We start from the raw sequence: 20,128 nt of genomic DNA, 5'->3' as shown, positions 1-20,128 counted from the left end.
AGTGACAGTCGTCGCCCGCCCTGTCACCTACCGACAGCCAACTGGGGCAGCGTGCACCCGAGGCGCTCGGCGATGGGCGACAGGTCCTTCAGCTTCCCCTGCTGCTTCCTGCCTTCCTCGCTGATGATTTTCTCTTTCAGCCACTGGTAGCACTGGAGGTGAATTACATTGCAATCGACTGTTAGCTTTAATCTTCCAAAACTGAAAGTTTAAGGCAATTACAAACAGCTCTTAAAAAGCCATATCCAACCCAGGAGGTAATGGAAGCTAAATAACACGATGCTTTGCTACCCGAAGCAATTACAACAGGACCAGGACGTCTCTGGTGGGAGCCTGTCTGTCTCTCTCCGGCTTTACGCCACTGGTGGATTCAGTCTGGAAGCGGGAACCTCCTCAGTTTTATTTTTGGACCACTGAATCCCATCATAGAGTGGGAAAAAGTGAAATACTAGTCAACTTGAGAAGATTTTGACACAGACCCCCTCCCCCCAAAATGGTGAAAGAACATCTGACCTTGCTCAAGATTTATTATTACCATTCAAGATTAGAAAATTAATTAAATGAAGCTGAGATTTCCATTCTCCCAGCTCCAGAATGGAGACTTGATTCTGCTTCACTCTCATCAATTTAGTTTGGATCCCTCTCTGTGATGCTACCTTCTTAGCTAGCTTTTACTAAATGTTAATAATACATTTTATTTTGGAAAAAAATCCCAAATGCAATGAAATACCACATTTGAAAATGCTGCCTTTTGTAAGTAAGTCAGTGTAGACTGCATCTTTCCTTTAAAAAGCACCAAGCTGAACAAAAACCAGCACAGGGATGTGCGTCAGTCTGCTGGCACTTGTCAGGCAGCATTGGCTTTTGCCCATCAGCTGATACAGAGGCTCAAATACCATTTTTTTCAAATCTGTGACATTCTAGTGGTCTGCTGTTTTTCAAACTGTTGAATAATACACCTGCCATGGGCATGTATAGGAGGAGACCCCATAACCCCCAATAAGAATAAAATCAGGATAATCGTTGGAGCAACTGAGTGCTGTGGTGATGATGCTGCAATGCTAAAACCTGTTAGAGAGGGCTGCTGCCCTGCCTGGCAAAGGGCAGGACCACAGAGGACCCAGAAGTTTTGTGGGGTGCTGGGGGCCTGCCCTGCTGGAGGGATGCTGCTCCCTGGAGGGATGCTGTGGGGCTGAGCTCCCACCGTGGCTCGCCCCCATGCACTCGCTGCCTGGTGGGTTGGTGCCCAGGGACATGTGGGCAGAAAAGCGATGTCCAAGCCTGTTTTACCCACTCTGTGTGGTTAAGAGGGTTTGAAGTCACAGCAGCTGCATCGATTCACAACAGCTGGGAGCATCATGGACAACAGAACTGCTGGGCTTGTGTCCTCTCGCTGATGATGTCCGGTCAATGTAAGGGTGGTGACAACATACTTTTGCAGACCCCTCCCTGCCTGGCTCCAGTCACGTGCTGCCCCACAACCAGCTCGCAGCCATCAGCTCACAGTGATGGGAACGCGAGCGTCTTTATAACCCAGATTCTCCCATACTTTGGAGTACGGTTGCCAGAGAAACTGAGCGGATCTATCAATACAGCAGCACACAGGCCAGCCTTTGCATGAGGGATCTGTTTTCCCTTTGTTATTTTGCTGCCCTCACAGAAGCAGCACATTTACTTTTCTCAAACGCGCAACAAGAATATACCTTTAGTGCAGCCCTTGAGCTTTCAGGGACACCGTTGCCATATTTCCCTGAGATGATCCCACAGGCCAGTGGAGACCAAGTCATTGCCCCGACTCCTGCAGAGAAAACAGAGAAGGAGGCTTTAGGAGACTGCAGGAAATCAGAGTTGTATCAAAAATAGGACTTTCAGTTAAAAAAATACAAGCAAAACAATTGCTGATTGCTTCCATTGCTGCTGGCAGTGACACCTGGTCAGTGCTTCCCAGGAAGATGCTGCTGGTGCCCTGATGAATACACCGATCAGCATATTCATCCAAACCCTCACTGTGAGAGCCCCAGCCCCACCCTGGCTCCTGCTGCAGCAAAGGACCCACACTCCTGACCCCTGACCAGGTATCTCCTACGCCCGCTCTGCCTGGCACCCTCATGTCCTCCTCATCCTGGCTCTGCTTGGCAGGGGCACCAGCTCCCGGCCACCCCCCAGCACAGCCCCCAGCACAGCCGTGCCGGGCACCACGGCCGGAGACCCCCCAGGAGGCATCAGGGTCCTCCGATGTGGGACAGAGGTGGCACCTCTGGGGCTGCAGGAGGCTTGAAGAGTAAGAAGCAGCCATGGAATTAACACCTATTTCTATCAGAGGCACAGTAAGCCGGTTTTTCTTTAGAGTCATTAGATAGATGCGCGTCTGTCCCCTCCAGACCCAGGGAAGGAGAGCGCTGTTCCCATCTAGAGCCCCAGATCAGCCCGTGCTCTGTTTCTTTCTGCAAATGGAATAGCCGGCAGGCACAGCAGTCTCAGACTCACCGATTTTGTGATATAATTCCGGCAGCTGAACCTCCACTTTCTCTCTTTGGAAAAGATGGTATTCAGCTTGTTCACACACAGGTGGTATCATGTTAAACTGCCTGGCTACGGAGTAGGCTTCCTGCAGAAAAGAAGTCAGTAGATAAACGACTAGGTTAAGGAAAAGCATCTTGTAGGATAGAACCTACCAGCCAGCGCTCCTTGAGCGTACAGGAGACGACGAACCCAAGCTTCACTCTGCCTTCGCAAGGGCTATCCCTTAGCGCGTCCCCACGCACACCGCCATGCCAAGGCAGAGATGCAGCCGCATTGCTGGCTGTGCTGCTCCCCCGCTGCCCCCGCGCCCACCACAGCAGGACATGTGCCCACCCCCTGCCGCTGCCAGCCCCAAGCTGCTGCGCCGGCTCAGCAGTGAGCCGAACAACTGCCCGGCTGAGACGGTGGGTGCTGAGATTGTTTATCGTGTTTTGACCCTGCTGCAAGAAGCAGGGACTGGCAGAACGCTCCTGGCATCTCTCAGGACTGTAGAACAGTTTGGGTGGGAAGGACCCAAGGTCACCAAGTCCAACCCCTGGCAGTGAGCAGGGACATCTCCAGCCAGAGCAGCCTGCTCAGAGCCCCGTCCAGCCTGGCCTTGAACATTTCCAGGGATGAGGCAGCCACCACTTCTCCGAGCAACAACAAATGCTTCTGAGGAAGCGTTAAGGACAAGCTGTCTGGGTGCTGGTTCCCCAGCCTAGGGTTTCTGAGGTAAAGCCAACGAGGAGGTCCCTACGGCCAGGCAGGGGTATTTCCCATCTGCACCTCTGGACACAACATGTTCAGAGCGGTGCTGCCCGTGGGGGCTTCTCCCCTGCACAGGGACCCTTCCCACCGCGGCAGCAGCCCCGATGGTCCCACAGGTCATGGGGCTGCTGCTGAGAGCCACGTCTTAAATGGGGCAGCAGTGGCCACGGGCACGGACATCAAACAGGCCCTTTACCAAAAGTCTTGAAGTCAACCAAAATAAAACTAGAATTAAACAAACCCCCATTAAACCAGCCAGGACCCCCAAACCACTAGATCAGCCCATCTTCTAGTTAACATCAGGCTCATTAGAGAAGGGGTTTTAAAACTATTTTAGGTGAAAAGGTGTTGGATGGAGTAAAACGCAGACATCCCCAGCCCAGTCACACGCTCGTGGTTCAGCTCCCAGCATGGCTTCCAGCAGGCGCTGCAGCCTGGACGGACGGAGAACTACCGAGTGCCAGCGCTTCCCTAAAGATCGACTTTACCATGATCTCCATAGCGCTCCAGCGCGACGTTCCCCAGTACATCGCCATGCCTTGATTTATTACATGTGTCATCGCTCGGACAATTTCTAAAGGAGGCAAAAAAAGTAGTATGAGAACTGCACAGAGGCCAATTTTTCAGCACCAAATGCTCCCAAAGCCACTTAGAAATGCCTAGTGTGCTGACAAGCCTGAGCAGCTTTGCATTAAACACTACTTCTGCTGCGCCTCTTTCTCAAGCATGGATGAAAAAGCATTGACAGTACAAATGAAAAGACATTTATCCTATCCTGCAGTTTAAAAACTGCCTTTACCAACTGGCTATTGCCTACCAGCTCCGTACAATAATATTTCTTTTAAAATTTAACACAAGAGGGCAGCACAGTCGAAAAATAAACTAAAAGATCAATTACATTTATTTTAAAATTTCTTTACTAAAGGCCTGTATCTGGTGCTGCTTCTTTTTACAAGGAATATTGGGATGCTGAGGATAAAGTTGCAAAACTGGATGATTGAACCCTGCTCTGCCGAGGGCCCCTTGCCCGCAGGAGGAGCAGGCGGCACCTCTGCAAAACCCAGCACCGCTCCTCAGCGCAGCAGTCCCGTGGTCCTCATTCTCCTTTGGGAAGGTGGAAGCCTGCGAGGCTGCATGCACCAGGACAGCATCTTTAATTTCCATCCGTCAGACCTTTGCTGAGCAGCCCCGTCTTCTTGTGCAGGGGAAAACCCCATTATAAACTTTAGCTTGTGAGAAAAGGAGAAAAAAGTTGTCTATCTTCATGGTTTCATGGGAGGTTGCAGAGCCTGGTAGGATGCCTTGCTAATGCTATAAATAAAATAGTCCCTGCTTACTGCTTGCAGCTCATTTTTCAGCCTTATTTCTGCCTGGAAGCAGTCTGCTGGGTACATGGTGTATGGGGATCCAGGCAGTGCCCATCGCATCGCTGCTGCAGAGGAGCCAGGGGCTGAGTGGGGTCCCCAGGGCAGGAGGGTCTGGGGACTGGTGGAGTCTGCAGCCCCGGGGGGGACAGTCCTCATGAGCAACTATGAGAGCATAAATAACTGCCCTGGCTGCAGTAATAAATTCATATTTCTTACTGAGCTTTGGCACTCCCTGCCCTTTGGAGCTGAGCAGTGGCTGCCAGGGCACTGGCACTACACTGGCCACTACAGCACATCATTTAAATGGAGAGAAATGGGCTAAACTCACTCAGAAAAGAAAAAAAAAAAAAAAAAAAAAAAGTGATAAAAAAATAATTCACACTTAGTCACCACTCCCAGTACCGCACAAGGCACCCCGCAGTCAGTGGGTGCTGCCACCTCTCAGTGTGCTCTTCCCTTGGGAAAGCGGCAAGGAACCCGTACTCCACACCTACACCATTGATTTCTGACCCGTCAAACTACATGAAATGACTCTGGTCAGACACAGGGCTGCGCGGAGGAGCCCTGCGTGCCTGTTAAACCCCTTGGCGTGCCTGCTGTTACTGGCACAATGACTCTGGGCACTGCTGTCTCAAGATCAAGATGAGCTGCCTTTTATATCATGAGGATTCTCATCCTATTTATGGAAAGAAAAAAAGAAAGGGAGCTTGGCAGAGGGGAGATTACACTGCCAATCTTGATGTTATTGTGAGATTTCTTCTGCAGGCAGCGACAAGCAGCTAAAGATGATGAAGTCTCCATTTATAACCTCAGAGGGCTGTACATGAGACTCTGCGCCTCTTGTGCTGAGCTCCTGCCTTCCCACGGGAAGGGGAGATTTCCTCTCAAGGGACACATTGGCTTGAGGAGTCTTTCCCCTGATGAAGAAGAGAGTTCAAATGCCAAATATTGTTTTCTTCTTTTTTTTTTTTTCCCCCTCTTTCATTTTGGCCAAAGTCACACTTTTCTCTATTTCTAAGCATTTTATTCTTGGGCATGTCCTAGCCCAACAAAACGCCCCGCTATCAGGCAGCTACCCGAGGTGCGCGGTGTGTGATGGGCAGCTGCACGGCAATCCCTCCCTCCCCGGCAGCCCCGGCTTCTCTCTGCCTTTAGGTTTCTATTTTTGCCACACTACCGTTTAGGAATTTTGATAAGCATTTCATCATACGCCTCTTACACATTTCAGTCCATGGTTGTTTCCATTTCTCCCACCTCTAGTCCTTTCAAGAAAAACTGAAGTCAACTCAAAAAAAAAAAGAAAAAAAAAAGTATATATATATCTATATCTCTTCTTGTTTACCAGAGCCTGCTCCCATGGGCATGGTGATGGAATTGTTTGTGAAGAGCACTCGGTCTGCCAGCTGGATGGCACAAATGGCATCGCTTAAGAAGGGAATATTTTTTAAAAAAATATAAATGGATCTTTCAAACCCCAGAAAACAGCTTTCAGTGGCAAAATAATAATAATAATAATAATAATAATTTTGAAGTGGCTTAAAGTTCCCTGACAGGAACCACACCACCTTCCCTCCCTGCTTGTCAGGGCTGTGGGCTGGCCGATGCAACTCCCCCAGCACTATGACAACAGAGGGTCTCACCGGGGGACCCTAGGGACCCTCCCTCCCCTCGGCCAGAGCTGCCCTGCTTGCTGCTGGGAAAACCACTTGGGATGAGGAAAAAAAGCATCTGCTATCACAGTTGGGGGATCAGCTCTCCAGCCTGACTAACAAGGCATGAAACCTGCCGAAATTCAGGAGAGAACCCAGGTCCTTCCCATCACCCATCTCCAGAGGTCCCGGCATGGGGGGACCAGGCGCTGGCGGGGTCCCCCAGGCACAGGATGGCCCCACATGCGGCTGAGCCCAGCGAGGGCAGCCCCTCACCTGCCTGCCCCAGGAACAGCCCTGGGCAAGGGGGGACAGGGCTGCCCTCAACAGGGACCAAGGGCCTGCCTGCAGGGTTATGCAAAGAGCTTTGAGCGGGATACTCATCTCCAGATGCTCCTTGAAGCTAATATTGTATTGCTTTTACAATGGAAAGCTTTTTTAGTCTGCTCAGAGACTTTTAAGAAAGGTAAATACATTTCTGATTTTCACATTAAGCAAGCTTTGCCTGCCTCTTTGGGGACCAGAGTCGCCTACAATAAAGAAATCTGTATTAAACGCTCATCTTCTCTTATTAGCTCTGCGTCCCCCATGCCTTCTAAGGCAGCCCGAGCGGGGCCGGCAGCAGCGTGGGCGACGGGGAGCGACCCTGCTGCGGCTGGGGACCCCCAGGTGAGCGGCTGCTCCGCCGCCTGCTGATGCCCGCGGGCACACGCATCGCAGCAGTGAGAGCAGAGGAACCTCACCTGCATGCAGCAAGCGAGGAAAACACAAGGCACATTGGAAGTCTATCCTTCATTGGGTTGTACCTTACCGCAGGCAACCCTGCTGCTTGCTGGAGCGGGACCCTCACGTGCTGTCACGAGCAGCACAAGCAGGGGACGTCTGAAGGTTACCTACCAACCACTCTCCATCAGAAGCGGCTATTTACTCGTGGAAAAAGCATAGGCATGTAAGGAGATGGAGCAGGGATTGCATGTCTTGCGGAGGCAGCTCAGCACTTACTGCACACGCCAGAGAGCGCAGAACTGACAGATGGTTCAACAGATGCTCTGGGATAGAAGTGGCTTAGTAGGTGAACCATGAAAAAAAAGCACCAAGTACATAGAAAGAATCAACACCACACCATTCATAATAAAAATGTCCCTTTTTTCACCCTGCTCGAAATCTCACCAAGCACCACAGTTTATACCTTATTGCCAAGCTCTGGCGCTGCTACCAGTATCTGTAGCATCTTAAAAGCCGCAATCAGCTGTGCTGCGCGGGCGTGGGTAATATATTCAGCATTGCCTCCTTAGATGACAACTGACTGAGCAGAGAGGTCATTTCTCCCTCCAAGATACAACATGTCATCTTCCTTGACCTCATCAGCTACCGCAAAATCCTCACCGGTCCTACACCCCCAGGCAGTGCCCCAAGCACTGGTCAGCCAGGGCAGCGGTGCTGCCGTCCCTCCAGGGTTCAAGCCAGGTCATGCAGCCCCGCGCTTGGGAAGGAAGTAGGTGTCACGACCACTAAGACTCAAGCCAGGAGCTTCAAAGTGACCTGTCAAGCTCCAGGTTTGTTTGATTTATATGTACTCATCCGTGACAGCTTCAGCAGCCTGTAAGTCTTCTCACTTTTTTTATTTAGCTATGAAGCTGATCTTCTGCCACAGTGCGAATGGCTGCGTTAGCTCCAAGGGGAAAAGAGAAGGAACAGGAGCTGGTGCCCACCAAATAGGGCGCTAGCCCAAAACAGAGCAATGGAGGCTTCTGGATAACCGAGCTGTCCAGCCATGGACCAGCCATGCATGTATGGCTATCAGCAATTAGGAAAAGTAATTAAAAAACACAGACGCTTCCCAGAGTGACTTTCCACAACTTTTCTGAGCATCTCTGGGTCTAGTGCCACCAGCAGCCGGGACACCACTTCATGGCAGGAATATTCAAATGAAAATTCAATAAAGTGTTGCTAAAATCTTTCTCTGGCATTACCTTAACATGAAAGTCATATATGTATATTTTATATATGTTTTTATATATATATTTCTATTTTTATATATAAAGTGCCCATCACCATATTGATAAACATTCTTTGGAACCACTCTTGATGGCAGAGGTGAGAACAGGAGTCAGTCTGTCAGCACCTCAACACTTCTGTATCCAACCATTTTTTAAAAAAAAAAAACAAACCAAAAAACCCACAAGACACTGCTGTTCTTGCAAGTTCCTAAATTCGTTCCCTGAATTTAATGAGGACTGTTCCCCAGCAGGACAAGGGGCTGAGCCCAGCCCTGGGCAGAGCACCCCTGCTCCCTGTGCCTGGGGGTCCCTGCTGTGCCTGGGGGGGAGCTTGTCCTCACACAGCCCCTCGGCCAGAAGCGCAGCCTGTGCTGCTCCTGTGCTTGGGGCAGTGAACCCTACAGCTTGCCAGTTCTTTCTTTTTTCTGACCACTCATTGGATTGTGCCCCTGGTTTTAGCCCTGGGAGAAGCACATGCCACCGGCAGCCCAGGGGACAGGGACGAGGATGGGGACAGCAGCGCTGGCACGCTCTCCTCTCTAGAGCTGGCTGCACCAGGAGTAGGGATGTGCAAGTTTCCTCTGACAGAGACCTGCCTTAAATGCAAACAGAAATTCGCTTTATCTGAAGGAATCGGGGAAAGGAAATAAAAAGCCAAACAATGTTAAAGCTGCCGCTGGGACACAAAGGAAACTTCAATTTCCTTCCAAGAGATACAAACTCATTTCATTGAAGGGTAGATCTATAGGGCTCCAGGGTATCACGGGTAAGGTATTTCACATTTAAGCTGCCCCACCTGAATATTTAATAAACACAATTGGTTTTCATTTCCTATCGTCATCAGTCTAAGCCTGTAAGCCAGGATCAGTCAAGTTAAAACCCTTAATTCAAGCTTCCACTAACCTTCCATGGGCGTATTGTTGTCTGGCCGGTTGGCAAAGACGACGTCCACATACTCCAGCTGCAGCCTCTGGAGAGATGCCTTCAGCCCTGGGAACAGCAAAGCAGAGACATGACCCTGCGCGGTCAGCGCAAGCAGCAGTGCAGCAGCACAGAGCCGGCAGGTGCGAACCAGCCCTGCGCCGGGGCTAGAGCAGAGCTCGTTGCATCTCTACACACGTGTACGTATGTTTCTACATATATATGTACACACACAACCACAGACCATATGAGAAGGACGCTGCATAACATTGTCCCCTATCTATGCTACCATATTAAGAAGAAAACACCAGTTTGGCCACATGCAGAGTCCCCCTGTTCCACGAGAATTTGCTTTATTTTTTAATTACTCTGAGATTTGGATTGGAACAGACACTGGTTACCGAGCGTGTCCGTGGTCAGCCCATCAGGAGGCAGCTGCCAGGGACAGGTTTCAGGGCTCTGCTTCTGTTCAGAGTTAATTTAACCTAAATGACATTGCAGAGCCTTTCTGTGCAAGCCCAGGGCACACCGCCCCGGTCCCGTCCCACCTAACGAAGCCCTGCCCCGGGGGTCCTCCCAAAAGGGCAAGCCCCGATGGGAGGATGGTGGCACTCAGACACGTTACAATGGGCAGATAAAGCACAGTGGAGGGCTTCACCTCTCTGCAGGGTAAGCAAGCTGAGCCCACCTAGGGCAGGGAGAGTTTTGCAGAGCAAGACGAGGCAGGCCGTACAGCTACAGTCCTGGGCTGCCCAAGCTTCAGCAACTCCCCTGCGAGGGTCTGACGGAAGGCGGCATCAAAAACTTGTGAGTGAGTGAGAGTGAGAGAGTGAGAGAGAGAGAGAGAGTGTGCGTGTGTGTGTGTGTGTGTGTGCATGAGAGAGAGAGGAGGATTTCTAACACTTGTTTTCTATGAATCTTCCCAAGAACAAAATGTTTTTACGAATGTTCATGAAGAATGAGCCAAAAAAGAGCAGTCTGAAAATGTGTGCTGAATTTTGGGATGAAAAAAATGCCTATTTTTGCCAAATGTATTTATAGAAAATTGCTAACGTTGACCTTAACTTTATTTGCTATGTGTTCTGCAAAGTTATTTCAACTGCTGCCAGTATTTTTCTATCATCTCGTGAAGTAGCTCCACAAGAAATGGAATGTGGATGGGTTTGGATGCCTGTGACACGGCTGTGGCTTTCCTGAGCACCTCTGGGTCTAGTGCCACCAGCAGCCTAGACACCACTTCATGGTGGGGTTATTCAAATGAAAAACGTTGCTAAAAAATTTTCTCCGGCATTACCTTAACATGAAAGTCATATCCTAACGTAGCTGAATTCTGCCAATACTAAATAATTAAAACTTTCCAGGACAATCCCCGATGTATGAGCTGGTTACTATGAGGCAAACCTGACTGTGCTCTGGTGATGCTCCTTATCACGCAGAGATAGCTCCTTTGGGATGGGAGATGAGCAAACCTGCACCCCTGGGAGGAGGCGGCTCTGCGCCCCTCGCCCAGCTTGCTGGTGGCCCCGTTCAGCCCACCTGGGACAGTATCAGCCAGGGTGCGATGGGGATGGCAGCGACACATCCCAGGTGGATAATATAAATATAGTAATAATAGTCTCTGTATAATCTAAGTTTTAATGTCAATGGAACACGTCCTGGTTGTTGAAAGCTGTAATAAACGAGCCATTACAGATTCTGGTGACAAAAACATGCAAATGGCCAAACGCAAGTTAAACTGCCCTTTCTGGTGGGCAAACCCGATTCTCAGCCGGCGGATGCCAGCTCCCGCTGAGCGCAGCCCAAAGCCCCCTCCGCCCCTCCTGCAGCCCGAGCTGAGCTGCCGGCTGCTCCTGTGCCAGGCACACTAATAACGGAGCCCAACCTGAATATCCCTCCTCCGGTTTGCCTTGGCAGCAAACATCAGCTCAACCAACCACCGCCATAAACAAATAGGGTTTATCTCCTAAATCAAAGAGGAGGCTAATTACCCCAGCATACCCAGTGCAATAAAGAGAATGGCTTTTCATCACTTCAGCCCTTGTGGGGTGTTGCTTTGTGGAGGGTGCTGTTCCCCTGGGGCTTCAGCCCTGGATGACCCGGGCTGGCATTGCCCAGCAAGGAGCCGCCGCTGCCCCAGGCTCCCCCAGGGACCTCAGCACGGAGCGTATAATTTCCCAGGAACCCAAAGAACACGTTTTGCACATTCCTCCGTGGCAGCAGGCAAAGTGGGTCAAAAAGCAAGAGGTGGGCGATGCGAAGCCCTCTGCAGAGACCTGAAGCACAGGTACCAAGCCTGATGCTTCCCTCCTGCCCCAAAGGCTTCCCAGACCCTGAGGAGCCAGATGCCCCCAGTAACTCCCTTCCACGACTTTACACAGCTTTTCACCAAACCCATGTTATTTTTACTCAGGATTTATATAGAAGACAGGCCCAGACCCCCATACTTCTGGCTGCTTTTCTGGCTCTGGGACCTGGTCACAATCTGCGGTCAGCCCCAGGGTCCTCCTGGGGAGGTTTGGGGTCTGATCCAGCCCCCGTTGGGAGCCAGCCCAAGCTGGCACCTCTCACTGGGACAAGGTCACAGCTGACGCTGCTCCTTAATGTGACAGAAATGTGTCTTTTTATGGGTGCTGCTCTATTTGTGTCCTGCATGAAAATCCTGTGCAGGTTATGATTACGGCCCTGGTCATTGTGCCCGGGTGCCTGACCCGATGCCGAACAGCCTTCCAGAAAGAGCCAGAGTAGGCGAAACACATTTATCCGTACAGAAAAATGTATGTGCTCTCACTCCCTCTCCAACAATAATGTACCTGAAAGAACAAAAAAAGCAATTGGAAGACAAGGAGCTTGCATTAGACCCAGCAGAGACAGGTGAATAAATCCCCATGGATGAGTAAGGTAGTGCAGGGCGCCTCTCAGCGGGATGCAGGACGGGATGCAAGGAGCTGGGTGAGGGAAGGTACAACAAAATTGAGCTCCTGAGAAGAAGCAGCACTGAGAGCAAACCACAGCCCTCCCCAGCCGGCTGCTCGGTGGATGGGACCTGGCAGCCCTCCCAAGGCTATTTCTGCAGGCTGGCATCATGCCCCGCATCCTCATCCCTCCTGGCTCTGCCAAGGGAGACCATGTGGCCAGAGCCACGTCTGCTGACCGCACGCTGCTGCTGACCCCCCGGCCGCTCCAGGAAAGGGCTGGGAGTGTCAGCAGAGCAGCTCCAAACCCCCTAAGCCTTCCCACCTCCTGCCATCCCACAGCAGCTGGGACTTGGGCCGTTCTTGAGGACAATAGTGCGAAGCTGCCAGGAAGCTGTGCGAGGCAGCGAACGATGAAACCCCCAGCGTGGCAAACCCCAGTCGCTGCAGATAAGTGATAGATCTGCAAGCCACGCACACACAGCTGGCCAAGGACAACCCGCTCACTTATTAGAGCAAAACCCCAAAGGGTTATTGCTGCACAGAGGTGTGGTACAGAAGGCATTTTGTCTGCCATGCGTTTGCTCATGCTTTTTGAGAAAAAGCCGTAATCATCCTTTGGTGCATTTGGGGCACTTTCCCAGCTTGGGAAATGCCTCACGCCAGGCTGGCACGGAGGAGCAGCGAGCGCTGGGGTCAAGCAGACCTGGCTTATGGGAGAGCATTCGCCTTGGGGTCCTGCTGCTTGCACCCACCGGGCCCATGCCAGCGCACTGAGGCACGGCCAGACCCTACCCCACACAACACATACCTTCAATGATGTGTTTTCTCGAAAGCCCTCTTTCTGTTTCAGCTCTGCGAAGGAAAGAACAGGCACATGGCTGTCAGGTGTTCGGCATTGCTTGGGTCGTTAGCGCCTGACCAGGGAGCGCTGGCTTTGTGTCCTGCTTTAAACATCCCACAGGTGAACTTACAACTCATACAACAGAGAGACCCTACACCTCATTTGGGTTCCCAGTCTCAAAGACAACAGCATCTGGGATGAGTAACGCTGTTGTTAATTTAACGTGGTAACAGCCCTGCTGTGGATGTCTCCTGGGCGTAAAGCTGCCAGCGACATTCCTAGGTGGAGGGGTAAGGATGCTGGCAGGGCAGCAGGGGCCCAGCAGTGCGAGGATGGGGCTGCATCCTGGCCACCCTCCCAGCACTGAGGCTTCATTGACACTGCTGCAATTTCAGAGCGAGGCAGCCTCCACCCCGGTAGTTACAGGTCCCAGAGCCACAGGGATGCTCTGGGCAGGAGTGCACCACCCCAGCACCCCAGCCCCTGCTGGGGGCTGCTGCCCCTGCCGGGCTCCGACTACAGAAAGGACTCGCCAAAATACGGAGAAAGAAAACAGCAGCAACAAACCACTCCTCTGAGGTGCTGTTAATCTCCACCTGGTTGTACAGCAGTAAAAGGGAAAAGCATGTAGCAGCAAACACCATTACAAGTAACTGTGAGACTTACTTTCCACCCCAGTACAGCTTTGTTGTTATGACCAGGCTGGACCTCCTGCGAACAGAACAGAAAAATGATTAGTGTTAAATAAAGAAATTATAAGTACCTAAGGAAGGATGCTGCCCATCAAGAGGCAGCAGCACTGTGGCTTCCCGCAGAGGTGGCTGTGCCCAGTTCCCCAGCCCTGGGCTCAGCGTGGGTGCCTGCACCTCACTATAACCCTTTTTACAACAGGCTACTTCTCCCATGCTCAGGTCTGCTGCACGCAGGGAGCAACCCCAGGGTGGTGTCTGGAAACCAAAGCTAATACAAGTGAAGTGACCAAAAAAGGAAAAAAAAATTTACATTTTTAACCGTGGAGTAAGCAATCTCCAGAGTCCTTAACTGAGGGCTACAGCGCTATTCCCTACTGGTACCCAAGTCCAGTGCTTCTCATTATCATGCAGTATTCCCGGAGTTATTAAAACTCCAAGAGTGATACATTCACTGAATTAATCTATAAATTCCCATGGGATATTAAATCAAAGATTTATCATTTGCAAACTGTCTTGCTGCATAGCTGTACGTGTACCACGCGCAATTTCTCCAGCTTTTGTTGGACTTAATTTTTTTCTTCCACAGTATCTAGAATATTTCTTACTGAGCAATCATCCCTCTTACACAGGGGATACTGATTTTAGAGCGAGCACTACTAGAGCCATTCTTCAGATGAAGGCTGAATATGACACGCAAGGGAGGCCTTTAAAGATTATGTAAATGCTCTTAAAACCACACAACATATGCTAATGTGCATCACTTAAGTTAGGTATCATTTCCTCCCAGGCTACCCAAGATGAAGGCCCGTCACAGATTTGCATTCTTAATACATGATCTTATGTACACAGATGAGGATGCCGACACGGAAATCATCTGGCTTGATGCATGGCAGTGATGAGGGATATGCTCAGGAGTTGCATTATCCACACCACGCAGAGCGACGATGCTCTGGTGCACCGGCTGAGGCAGCACCACAGGCTGGTGAGCACAGCCTCGTGAAGCCAGATGTGTGCTCCCCCCAAAAAACAGGAGAGCATTTTTGTTTGGTGTTTGCAAGGTCTGGCTGCTGGGCATGGGACCATCGTGCATGCAAGCTCCTGGCACCACCTGGAAACAGCACCCACTCCCGGGCCAGCACCACCTAACACCAGTCATTTTTAGAAACCAGAAGGATTCTCATACACCCAGGGGTCCCGCTTGCCCGCAGGCGGCAGGGAGCGCGGCCGGCAGCACAGTACCTCCAGCCCTTCTTCTTCAGGATGTTCCCCAGGATGACCTCAGCCCTGTGAGAGAGAGCGCCCCGCGTGAGGGGAGACAGGAGGATGCTCAGCGCCCAGGATGGGTCCCCTCCGGGGGTACAAAGCACCTCACCCACCCACTCCTGCAGGGACAGACCTGCAGCCTGTGCCCTGCGGCTGCTTGGACCCGCTCAGGGAGGGCAGAGCTGCTTTGTCCCCACACCAGGGACACAATGTCCCAGGCCACCATTTTTTTTATGCTAAATACAAAACCACATAAATCAGCCAAAGTCACACATATTATGGATGGATACTTCTCCCCCCCAGTTCCACAGCAACACTGAGAGCATTAGCCCTGCTGCAGCCAGAGCAGCTCCCCGCGCTGGGATCCGTGCCTGGGAGCTGTCACTGGCACAGGCCATTTGTCACCATTAAGATGTGCGCTGACTTTTCATTTACCCAGGACGTTTCTCACCCTGTGCCAACAGCAAGTGGCACAAATGATAGATTCAGTCTTCAGCTGAGCACACAAGGTTTGGGATTCAATTTTTTTGCCCTTTTTTTTTTTTTTTTTGCTTTTGGTATTTTTGTTTGGTTTTGGGTTTTTGTTTGGGGTTGGGGGTTTTGTGGGTTGGGTGGGGCTTTTTGGGTGGGGGTGGGTTGTGGGGTTTTTTGGCTTTGTTTTTTCAGTGCTCCAAATACCCAAATATATAGGTTTTTCTGTCCTCCCTCAGGGAGAAGGGGGCTTCCCAAGCACTGCCAGAGCCCCAGCCCTATCCATTGCAGGTGACCATGACACAGGGAGGAGCAGAGCCGGGTGGAGGGACCCCCAGGAAGCAGAGTGGGACCGTGGGCACTCACTTGCCAGCTGCATACACCTCAGCTGTGTCGAACAGGTTGACGCCACTCTCGTAGGCGATGGTCATCAGCTGCTCAGCCACCTTGGGGAAGCAGAGGCAGAGAGGTGAGGGGTGGCAGACCATGTCCCGGGAAGGTGCAGCAAAGGTGTTTCAGTGGGGCTGGGATGGGCATTAGCATCCCCCACCTGGGGGCAAGACCCTTTGGCAGGGCACCTGGCAGGTCACGTGCTGGCCCGAGAAGTGCTAAAATGTGAATTTACACCAACTTCCCGTTGACTCACCCTGGGAGGAATTAATCTCGTCTCATAGGAACTTTCTAACAGGAAAGCAGCCAAGAATTTAATGGGGTTATAGAATATACAGTGCAAATCTGTGGAGTTTAATACCATGGAAATATCCTTTCCATGGTATTAGTTTAATATTTTTATTTTTAAAGAGTTTTAATTTTTATATTATTTTTTTTGGCTACCCATCCGGCTGTCCCACAGCTCTCTGGCTGGTGTCATGGGGCATGCAAATGCCTAAAGGCCATTTCAGGTGATCCCCATCAGAGTCCAGGGGTCCAGCTGCCCCCCGGGGGGATCCTGCACCCAGAGGGGGCTGGCAGCTGGCCAGGGCACCCACGCGCAGCCAGCGCCTTTGGGGTGGACGTCCCTCAGGGATGGGGCTGTGTTTCAGTCCCCCTTTTCCATGTGTGCACTTTGCGTTGACTCATTCTGAGCAAGGAAGGCAGGAGAGCCAGGGAGCAAATATCCAATCAAAACAAGAAACAGGAGTGAACTCGGTGATCTGCTGTCAGCAGAAGAAATACCACCAAAGAACAAGTGAATTAAAAAGGAAAAAAAGCTTTCCAGTTGAGACTCCTGGGCTGGGGCTGCTTTCCTTCTGCCAAAGTTATTTTGGGGTTTTTGCCACGTACGAGAGGGAAGGCAGCCCGGAGGCTGCTCTGCCGCTGACCAGCATCTGCATCCTACCTGAGATGGAGGGAAACCCACGTGCTACCCAGCACTCAGGAGATTAACTACGATGAGAAGCCATCTGGTACGGCCAAGAACACACAGGAAACCCAAGCTCATTTTCATTTGTTTCATCTTATTATGTAAAAAAATAAATCATCAGGCAGCTTCTGCTAAGCCAAGCCCCTGCTCGTATTTATGACTGTTGCCGATTACATTCATGATGCAAAAATAGTTTCCCATTTTGGCTCCAAGAACAGTGCCACTGCCAAGGGTAAGAAGGAAATACCACTCCAAACAGCACGGAAAAGAAGATCGCTTTAAGGGATAAATGTTTTTTTTTATTAAAGTTGATCTCTGGGAATGTCAGGTTCATTAAGGTTTTTGTAGCAGAAGCACAAGCTTTGTATTGCTTTGCACAGTGACTCTCTGCCATTTCCCTGTACAGAAACAGGCTCCTCTGATTTCGGTAGCCATGGTTTCATTTAAAAATATCTCAGATTGGATTTTACTTCATGCATTATACTTACAGCAAGCATCACTTACCTCATCTGAGATTTGACCTCCAAAAGTGACCCATGTCCCTAGAAAAAACAAAGTAATCTGTTACTGCGAGAGGTTTGTGCTGACAAAAAAGGAGCTCTGCCAAAACTCAGGCTCCTTGAGATTAAAGGGGTTTAAAATGGGGTTAACTGGCTCAGGGGCTGCTGTGTCCCCGGCTGAGAGCTGCGGTCAGGACAGGCACCCGAGCTCCCTTTCCAGGGACGACGACAATGGGGCCGGGCATGGGGACCCAGGACTGGCATGTGGACCTGCTCAGGGAAACGCTGGCAGGATGCTGCGCTGCCAAAATACATAGTTTTATTGAAATCTGAAGCTCTTTGCAAAAATGAGATAATTTTCCAAAGCTTCAATTTGAAAAATTGGAAAAAAATTATGATGCTGCTGAAACATGTCATTTGGGGAATGAAACTCTTCCTAAATTTGTGCCTCGGCATTTAGCACCGTACAAGTCAAAATCAGGAGGGGGGGGGGGGGGGGCAGGAATAATATGTCTATTGACATGAAGTATTTAAAACGCAAAGTGACTTTTCCCCAGGAACTTTTCCATACAGCCCGCATCCGACACCAGCGCAGCTGATGAGCAGCACTTTGGCCAGCCGGCTCAGAGAGCAGCTGCACGTCGAACTCAGCTGCAGACTCTGATCTATTAGCAGCAAAACCTTGGGGCCTTATTTCTGTCTGACCACTGCTTAGAAAAAAAAATATAAAATATCCTGTGGTGGAAAAAGCGTGTGGATTTAACTGGGTATTCCTAAGCTGGAGGAATATTTTTTCTTATATATATGTATTTATGTGTATGCATATACATCAGGAAGATGTATTTCCTAAGCCACTGGAAGAAAGAGCCGGCAGCGAGCTGGGGAGGCGCCAGGTCACATATGGGACTGATCAGACAGCACGTACTCACCCTGGCAGATGTCGCTCCTGCCCTACTTGTCTGACCGCACCGAGCACCCCATGGAAGTGTGGCCGGGAGGGCAGCTGCCCCCTGCGCCCTCCGCAGCAGCCCTGTGACCCACAGCACCGCCTCCCCCGCCCGACACACCAGCTACAGATAGAACTACAAGTTACCCGTTTAATGGATGGGTCAAAGCTCACACAAAACTCCCCAGAGTTTAAAACTCTGTCTCAAATCACCCCTCCATGAGAGGGCAGAGGGGTTGGGGTCCCAAGTGGGAAAATTCACTGTGGCTTGGGCAAGGCGGAGGAGAGGCTGCGGTGCCAGCAAAGGGTCAGGCTCTGATGCTGCTAAGGGCGCGGGGGGGGGAGATCAAATGCTCCCTGCCTGCGCTTGCAAAGGGCCTGGTGCGATAGATACATAGGCGCTCCCACATCTTCATTAAAGATGCATTGGGTAGCTCATTGCTCACAGCGAGTGGAAGATGAACCTCGAGCAGGACCCGGAAAGCAAAGCGCGCCTGCTGCTAACGCTCCAGCTGCTTTGATCCGTCCCTGGTTAGAAGCAGAACAAGAAGAGCTGGCTCCGCTAAGAGGATCTTGCCCTCTTTCCCTCAAAAAAGGTCAGCCTGAATTTTTTTATACATCAGGTTTCTTTGAGTACAAATAAAGTTATTTTTGAAGAGGCATGTTTACCGTGTAGTTGAACTGAAACTCCTGGTTTCCCGCAGAATAACCCAAGCTCTGGAAAAGCCAGGTTTCCACAGATCAGAAACACGTCTGTTAATGCTACTGAAATAAAAAGAATGAGCAAAGAGCAGACATTTCTAACTAATTTTGCTTTCCCTTCTGCTCTCTCCAAGGGCAATAACTGGGGGCGAGCAGCACCCGCCGAGCCCAGAGCTGCCCCCCTGCTACGCCTTGCTGGTTACAGACCTCAGAAAGGCACTTTCTCTTATCATTGGGGTAAAATGCTCTGGTCCTGCACAGTAAGGATAAAAATAGGTTTCATTTTATCATTAAGCTTCTTTATGCAGATGAAAAAAAAAAATCTAAATGAAGCCTGATTTCCATGTTAAAGCTTCAGAAGTGTTATTTTTATAACAATACATTAAAATGCATTTCTACTGAAAAAATGGGTTGAGACTGTTTATCTCAAAGTGGTTGGGGTTTTTTTTTTCCTTTTGCTTCAGTATGCATATAGGTCCCCAGCACAGGTGAGAAGAAAAGGAATTATTTTTATTCTTGAATTCACGTGACTATAACTTTACAACACAAACTATGCCCCACCAAGCAACGGAGAAACAAAATGCCCAAGTGCTTGGGCACACAGAGAGCAGCCCGAGAGCTGGCAATAGCTCACGTAAGAGTGAGAAGCACTTTATCTCTTTAAAGACAAGGAGTACATACATCCAATATCTGCCTGTCTCCCTCTGTGCTCCCAGACCCCAGCTGGGGGATGTGAGAGGCGTGGGACCCCTGAGCAGCTAGCATCAGCGGGACCACATGAACAGGGAATCCTTGGGGTATTTTTCTTCCTTGATCATTGCAAAAACCAGCGAAGGCAGGCGAGTTTTTGCTCAGCAAGATGAGCGTCTAAAGCATCAGATGCAGTTGGGAAAGCAAGATGCTCTGGTACAGTCCCGGCCAGAGCCAGGAGCAGGGAAGGCAGCACACAAATCCCCTTCCCATCCCTGGGCAGGTAGTGTGGGTGGTGGTGAGCACCTGCACCCAAAGCGGCTGGAGCAGTGGGTGCCCACTGTTCAACCCTGATTTCAAAAGAAAAAAATAAATAATAAAAAAAACCCTCACTGCAGAAAGCACAAGGCGCACATGGCATGTCAAACGACAACTGAGGATGATTCACAGCCTCAACCAATGGGAGTATTTTAGAAGAAAAATATACTAGAGAAAGATATATTTTTTAAAATCATTACCTTCCCCTTACTGAGTC

At 50.4% G+C, this 20,128-nt stretch overlaps 1 protein-coding gene across 7 annotated transcripts in view; it reads right to left on the bottom strand.

The window, feature by feature from the left end:
- Positions 1-20,128, bottom strand: part of KCNAB1 (potassium voltage-gated channel subfamily A regulatory beta subunit 1) — an 88,131-nt gene that overhangs the window by 5,197 nt on the left and 62,806 nt on the right. For all 7 annotated transcript variants that reach the window (XM_080410246.1, XM_080410252.1, XM_080410247.1 and 4 more), the window contains exons 3-12: positions 17,260-17,297; positions 15,759-15,838; positions 14,898-14,942; positions 13,633-13,677; positions 12,934-12,977; positions 9,193-9,279; positions 3,762-3,847; positions 2,488-2,608; positions 1,704-1,798; positions 32-152 (exon numbers count right to left, since the gene is read on the bottom strand). In XM_080410246.1, coding sequence (XP_080266372.1) covers positions 32-152; positions 1,704-1,798; positions 2,488-2,608; positions 3,762-3,847; positions 9,193-9,279; positions 12,934-12,977; positions 13,633-13,677; positions 14,898-14,942; positions 15,759-15,838; positions 17,260-17,297 — 762 coding nt within the window. The remainder of the gene's footprint in view (positions 1-31; positions 153-1,703; positions 1,799-2,487; positions 2,609-3,761; positions 3,848-9,192; positions 9,280-12,933; positions 12,978-13,632; positions 13,678-14,897; positions 14,943-15,758; positions 15,839-17,259; positions 17,298-20,128) is intronic.

Source organism: Falco punctatus (assembly GCF_963210335.1).
Source record: "Falco punctatus genome assembly, chromosome: 13".
In the NCBI taxonomy this organism is placed as follows: domain Eukaryota; kingdom Metazoa; phylum Chordata; class Aves; order Falconiformes; family Falconidae; genus Falco; species Falco punctatus.
This window is presented reverse-complemented; position numbering and strand designations above follow the sequence as displayed.